The 7,212-nt window shown below is 51.1% G+C and overlaps 1 protein-coding gene across 1 annotated transcript; it reads left to right on the forward strand.

Moving 5' to 3' along the window:
• Positions 1–1,344: 1,344 nt before the first annotated feature.
• On the forward strand, positions 1,345–2,560 carry LOC144286049 (EP300-interacting inhibitor of differentiation 2-like). Its single transcript, XM_077852055.1, has one exon. The coding sequence runs from the start codon at positions 1,436–1,438 to the stop codon at positions 1,988–1,990; it is 555 nt and encodes a 184-aa protein (XP_077708181.1). The 5' UTR covers positions 1,345–1,435; the 3' UTR covers positions 1,991–2,560.
• The last annotated feature ends 4,652 nt before the right edge of the window (positions 2,561–7,212 follow it).

The following is a 7,212-nucleotide window of genomic DNA, read 5'->3' on the forward strand; positions in this document are numbered from 1 at the left end:
TTCAAGATTACAAGAAGGGAGTGTAATTATAGAGCTTCGGTAGATAAGAGGCTTATTGTGGGGAAGATAGACAAATGAATAAATGGAAAATAATAAAGAACACCCTTTCCCCCTCCCAACAAAAAACCCTCATGAATCTAGAATATTTTGGTATATAATACAGACGGCGTTTTTTCTTTCCCCCTGCAAAAAGCTTTATTGTTTCCATTCAGTCCGGGGTGGTTAAAAAGCTGCCTGGCGGCAGCTGGACAAAACAAACAGAGGCCCTGGCACAGAGGGGGGCCCTCAAAGGCCGCTGGGCTCCAGAGGCTGCCAGGCATGCTTGAGGGTGAGCCTTTCGAAGAGATACTCGCCCAGCCCAACCGGGGGGCAGGCCAGCCTGCGGAGGTTAGTCAGGTGATCGCCCATCTCCTTGAGGAGTTTCACCTCCTGGCCTAGGAAGTGGCCCTCCAGGAAGTCACAGAGATGGGCGTCGGCCTGGGCAGAAGCCAGGGCATGCAGATCCAGAAGGGCCTCGTTCAGGTTCTTCTCCAGGACCACAGCAGTTTCCATGGCGTCCAGGGCTTTGCCCCACTTGTCGTGGGACGGCTTCTGCACGTCCTGGAACAGGGCGTTGCCGACGCGCTGGGTTTGCAACTTCAAGAGCCGCTGGGCGCCCTCGTGCTTCTCCCGGGCTAACTCGCGGAAGAAGTGGCCCAAGGCCTCCAGAGCCACCTCGCTGCAGTCGAAATAGAAGGCCAGGGAGAGGTAGGTGTTGGAGGCCCGCAGGTGCATGTTGGCCAGGCAGCTGATGGAGGACTCCACCTCGGCGGAATAATTCTGACGACCCCGACAGCTCGTAGTTGACGTGCAACGAGGGGCTATGCTCACAAAGCGGGGTTGGCTGCACCCCGTAGGACCCCCGGAGGCAGAGGGTAGCTGAGGAGGCGGTTCGGGGGGTTGAGGCTGTAAAACCGGCTGGAAGGTGGTCGGAGCCGGGAATAAGGGGTGGCCCTGGGTCTGCTCAGCCCAAGGTCGGTTGAAGCACGGAGCAGGCCCCGGGGCCCGCCGGGCGCTCTGCATGTGGGGCATTACAGTCACCGGAGACGAAGCTCAGAGTGAAGCATCCTGGATGGGCTCTGGGGAAAGCCGACAAGAAGCCGCCTTGTAAGGCTCTCCTCGGAAACGTTAAGCTGGTCCAAATGGAAAATATGGCTGCGCCCCTCGACGTTCGGTCCCCCCCGACCGCGGGCAGTTTCAGCCGCGACGGCGCTTCCGGACGCCAGGTGGCGCCTGGCGGGAGCGCGGGCGCCCGGCAATGACGCGTGCGCAGTGCTCCCCGGGTGCGTCGTAGGGCCTCCGCTCGCGCACGCGCACTCGGCTGCACGCCCGCCATCCCCCGGGTCGCGCTCTTGCGGTGGCTGCGGCGGCGGCCGAGCGGAGCCCGCGGTCCGAGATGTCCGAGCTGCCCGCCGACAGCAGCGTCCGGCAGACGGACGCGGCGAATGGCCCCCGCGACGTCGGGCAGGCGGAGGTAGGCGGCGGGAGGCGGGAGCCCGCGCCGGCGCGGCCTGCGGAGCCCGGGGAAGGGGCGGCGGCGGCGGCGGCGGCGGCCAGGGAGGCCCGCGAGTTGGCGGGGCCGGCGGAGGAGGAGGGCGCGCAGGCCAGGCCCCGGCCCCGGCCCGCCAACGGCCCCGGCCTGGCTGCGTTGCCGTACCTCCGCCTCCGCCACCCGCTCAGCGTCCTAGGGATTAACTACCAGCAGTTCCTCCGCCACTACCTGGAGCACTACCCGATCGCCCCGGGCAGGATCCAGGAGCTGGAGGAGCGCCGCAGGAGGTTTGTGGAAGCCTGCAGAGCCCGGGAAGCCGCGTTCGACGCCGAGTACCAGCGGAATCCCCAGAGGATGGATTTTGACATTTTGACGTTTACAATAGCTCTCACTGCATCCGAGGTTATCAATCCCCTGATAGAAGAACTTGGTTGCGATAAGTTCATCAGCAGGGAATAGCCAGGCGATGGAACTGCTTCCGGGGGAGCCCCTGTGTTCAGGACCTAACGCCAAATCCTGTCGCCGCACTTTAAAAAGTCATTGTATATGAGATAAAGCCTGGCCTGGCGGGGTGGCAGGGGACGAGTTTATCACGAAAAAGCACCAGGAAAGAGAGAAGGGGGGGAATTCAAAGCCCCGTGCCTCCTTCTCCCGCGTTGAGTTTGCGATTGATGACAGATTCTTTGCCCTGCGGCGTGGAGAGGCCTTTCCAGAATTGCTTCCCCGAAAGGCGAAGGATGGGTTTTAGGAAACCGAGACTGGATGAAGAAGTGTTGAGGATAGCAGAGCCCGGGATGATGGAAGTGATTATCAAATAATGATGGGAGGAGTGAGGAGTCCCAGCGGAGATGCCCGGGGAGACCCCGGAAGGCTACGGACAGAACTTGAAATTGGCGGAACGCGTGCTCTCCTGGTTCAGGTTCCACGGAAGGTTGTAGTCTAAATGGATTTTGTGTTTTCTGAGGCATTTCAAATGGCAGGCAGTGTCACTGTTGTACATATTCCCTGATAAATATGTATTCGAGAACATCTGAAGTTTGTGAATTTTCTTTCTTTTTTTATTTTTACTCAAGCTTCTTCTGGTAAATGTATTCACAAAGCCCCAAAATGTAAATCTATACTCCGAAAAGCCTTCCATCCCTGTCCCCTCCACCCAGTGGGTACCACAACCCACATCTGTAGTTGCCTCCTCTGTCTTAAAGTTTTCTTGTGTACACACGAGTGAATACGAATTTGGGTGGGTTGTGTTTTTTTTCATTTCTTCACAAAAGTTGGTGTATTTACTAAGTTATGCGTTGCTCTTTTCAGTAAGAATGTATTTTGAAGATCCTTCCAAATGGCTCCATTTTCCTCGTTCTTTTTTAGAGCTGCATTTTGTTTCATCCTGTGGCTGGTTATGTTGTAATTCTCTAGAAATGTACTGATGGGCATCTGGGTGGTTCCCCATCTTTTTCTTTTTCTTTAGATTTCTTTTCCTTTCTTTTGAAGATTTTATTTATTTGAGAGCACAGCGGGAAGGCAGGGCAGAGGGAGAAGGATAAGGAGACTGTCCACTGAGCAGGGAGCTGGATGTGGGACTTGATCCCAGAACCCTGAGATCATGAGCTGAGCTGAAGGCAGACACTTAACTGACTGAGCTACCCAGGTGCCCCAATAATATGTTTTTTTTTTTTTTTTAAGATTTTATTTATTCATGAGAGACAGAGAAAGGTAGAGACACAGGCAGAGGGAGCAGCAGGCTCCATGCAGGGAGCCCGATGCGGGACTCAATCCGGGTCTCCAGAATCACACCCTGGGCGGAAGGCAGATGCTCAACTGCTGAGCTACCCCGGCGTCCCAATATCAGTTTTTTTTTTTTTTTTAAGAGAATTTTTTTTTAATTTTTATTTATTTATGATAGTCACACACACAGAGAGAGAGAGAGAGAGGCAGAGACACAGGCAGAGGGAGAAGCAGGCTCCATGCACCAGGAGCCCGACGTGGGATTTAATCCCCGGTCTCCAGGATCACACCCTGGGCCAAAGGCAGGCGCCAAACCGCGGCGCCACCCAGGGATCCCCAATATCAGTTTTAATTTGCTTTTCTCCTATAAGTGAAGAATCTCTTCTGAGAATTCTGTATATTCCCTTTTCCATGAACTGTCTTTATATCTTTTATGCATTTCTCGCCTGAAGAATTTTGTCCTTTCTCTGTTGATTCCAGTGGCTGTTTATGTCATAGCGATATGAGATAATGATAATTGTTTGTAATGCAAGATGGGTATTTTTTTTCCCAGCTGGTCTTTTGCGTTTGGTTTTCCTGAAAGCCTTTTGGCATGGAGAGTTTTCCCTTTCTTTTTGTTTGCTGTTCTCTTTTAAACTGGTAAGGTTTTGAATCTCAAGGTTTTCTTGGGGGAGGGAGTGTGTGTAGTTTGTGTATATTTGAGTCTTTGAACCACTTGGAATCTATGCTGATGTACAGTAGGAGGTAAGAATTCAAAATTCCTTTTTTAGATGGCTACTGGCTGTCCTAATACCAGTTACTAACTAGTCCATATTTTCCCCACTAACTTTGTTTAAAGATGCTGCTTCATCGTATACTAAACAGTGCTTTCGATTTTTTGACTACATACTTTCCAATCTGGAAGTGCTAAAACTCTTCGTTATACTTCTTTTTTCAGAGTTTTTGGCTGTTTCTGTTTATCTTACTGATCAGCCTCAAAGTCAACTTACCTTGTTTCAGGCAAAGTTGTTTTGTTGTCGTTGTTGTTTTTGAGAGAGGGAGGGATGCCTCCAGCCCAGGGTGTGATCCTGGGGTCCCAGGATCGAGTCCCACGTTGGGCTCCCTGCATGGAGCCTACTTTTCCCTCTGTGTCTTGGCCTCTCTCTCTCTCTCTCTCATGAATAAATAAATCTTTTTAAAAAAAGATTTTATTTGTTTATTCATGAGGGACACAGAGAGAACAGAGACATAGGCAGAGGGAGAAGCAGGCTCCCTGCAAGGAGCCCGATGTGGGACTCGATCCCAGGGCCCCGGGATCACGACCTAAGCCAAAGGCAGACACTCAACCACTGAGCCACCAGGCATCCCAGTATTTGTTACTTTTAGATATTAATGTTATCACATCATATAAATAATCTGGAAGCCTTCCTTCCTATATTCTGGAACACTTTAAAATCCACCAGAATTATCTTGCTTTGGTAACATTCCTTTTGACCGAGCCCGTGCTTGTGGTGGAGAGGGTGAGGGTCCTGTCGCCACTTTCCCTCCTTTTCCCCGTGGTAAAAGCAGTAGTTGTACTTAGAAGACAGACGTGTCCTCACAGAGTCCGATTGCAGCGTTTTTTCCTGACTTGCTTGATCAGATGCCTTTCCCTGCGCTCTACGGTAACAGAAGGGAGTTGCTGGACTCGGAGGGCGGCATGCAATAGATGAAAGTGCGTGACACATAAAACTGCAAAGAATCTCCGTGAAGCGCCAGGTTTCACTTTCTCCGGTGTGGTGGGCATCTCAAGGTCAAAACTGTCTCCCTGGGTGTGGGAGGTCAGCCTGGAGTTTCTACTTATCAAGTGACCTAGTCTCAGAGTTCTCCCGGGATCTGGCCTGAGACAGACACTGCAGGTGTCTACCCCACAGAGAAGCTGAACTCGAGTTTAGAGAAAAAGAGGCTGTTGCCCAAACAGGAAGCATCGTGTGAACTCAGACTTCCATGGATCCCAACTGCTCAGACATTTTGTCCCTTATTTTGTCCAGAAAAGAACACTGAGGCCTAGAAGCCTCCAGGTCCATCTGACTCCAGATCATGTGTTCTTCCCACCAAAGGTCATGGACCTGAAAGTGGGGCTAGCCTCTCAGCAGGGGAGCAGGACCAGGGGGAGGGAGGGTGGCATCAGGGAGGGTGCATATAAACCGCATCACTTCAGGGGTCGGACTACTTGGGTTCATGCTCTGATTTTGACATTTATCTGTGACGCCCCAGGCTTAATACCCGATGCTCTGTTTGTCTCTTAAATTTCTCCCACTCCATTCCTTCTACACCTCTCTGAGTGATGAAATCTTAAAGAGGTTAAATATATACACTTTCAGAATTTCAGCTGAGGGGAACACAAGAATCTAGACTTCCCAGACCAACGCACATCCTTAGAATGTGTCAATACATATTGTCATGCGGCCAAATTAAGTTTTCTTTTATGAAAACCTGAGTATAGGACATCCTAGCAAGAGTCCCAGACTCAGCTGCTTTAGAGAAATGATCACCTGTCATTGGGTGTCCAATAGAAATGGCTTTGGACCATCAGTTCCAAAGTGGATATAACTAGGATAGTGGGTAAGTCTCTGCTTTCTTCAAGGACTGAGAGACGCAGAAAAGGAAAGTAGGTAGTTCTCTGTGAGCTAATAAAAATGGCTAAGTGGTTTCTCTTTCCTCCTGTCCCCAAGACCTGCCCATACCTATCATTTTCTGCAAGGAAAGAGAAGAATACTTCTATTTCTCTGGAAATGGATGGGTGGCAGGACGCCAACGTGAGTAAACACCCAGGTGAGAAGCATTTCCACCTCAAAGTAGAAACAGCCTTTCTGGTATAATGACACTTGGTCTCTGTCCCTGGTTGCGGCACAGAGCTCCCAAAACCTGGGATTCCCTGAATGATGAGGATGATGTAAGCATCTTTTGTTCCTTTTTAAGATTTCATTTATTTATTCATGAGAGACACAGAGAGAGAGGCGGAAACCCAAGCAGAGGGAGAAGCAGGGGCCCTGCAGAGAGCCCAGTGCGGGACTCGATCCCCAGACCCGGGATCACGCCCTGAACTGAAGGTAGATGCTGAACCCCTGAGCCACCCAGGCGTCCCGAGCATTTTTTGTTCTAACGAGGTGACTCGGTGGCCCCATAGCTAGCTTCCAGATAAGAACTGGCTGCCAGGAAGACCAGGCCTTGATGAGAAGCTTCCAGCCCTACCCCCAACCTCTGGGGAAGAGAGGGTGGAGATTGAGTTACCCACAGCCGGTCACATCTACATAAGGAAACCTCCATAAAAACCCTGAAACCAGAGTTTGGAGAGATTCCAAGTGGGTGGACACCATGAGATGTGGGGAGCATGGGGCACCCAGAGAGGATGCAGAAGCTCCGTGCCCCTCCCAGCACACCATGCCCTACGTCTCTCCCCTGTGGCTGTTCCTGAGTTGTGTCTTCTATAATAAACCAGTAATAGTAAGTAAAGTGCTTTCCTGAGTTCTGTGAATCATTCTGGTGAACTAGCAAACTCGAGGAGGGGCTAGAAGAACCCCTGAACTTAGAGCTCATTGGTGAGAAGTACCGGTGACAACCTGGGGGTCCTGAGTGGCATCTGACATGGGGCAGACTTGTGAGGCTCAGCCCTTAACTTGTGGGATCTGACGCGAATTCCAGGAGATAGTGTCAGCACTGAGTTGAATGGTAGGACACCCAGCTGGTGTCCAGAGAGTGGGTTCCTGGTTTAGATAAAACCCACACATTTGGTGTCAGGCCTGTTTGGGGTAATCTCCAGTTTGATTAACTCAAAATTGGCGCAAAATCCTTTTTGTCATTTAATATGACACAGTCATGGGAGTGCTAGCCCATCACACTCCCATATCCCACACTCAAGGGAAAGGGGAGGGATTATATGAAGGTGTAGGTCATTGGGGATCACCTTAGAATTCTGCCTACCATTAAAAGTAAATATT

Source organism: Canis aureus, chromosome 1, assembly GCF_053574225.1.
Source record: "Canis aureus isolate CA01 chromosome 1, VMU_Caureus_v.1.0, whole genome shotgun sequence".
Classification (NCBI taxonomy): domain Eukaryota; kingdom Metazoa; phylum Chordata; class Mammalia; order Carnivora; family Canidae; genus Canis; species Canis aureus.

Bases quoted from the DNA above. Each gene is read 5' to 3' on its own strand.
- LOC144286049 (XM_077852055.1), top strand. From the start codon at position 1,436: ATGTCCGAGCTGCCCGCCGACAGCAGCGTCCGGCAGACGGACGCGGCG.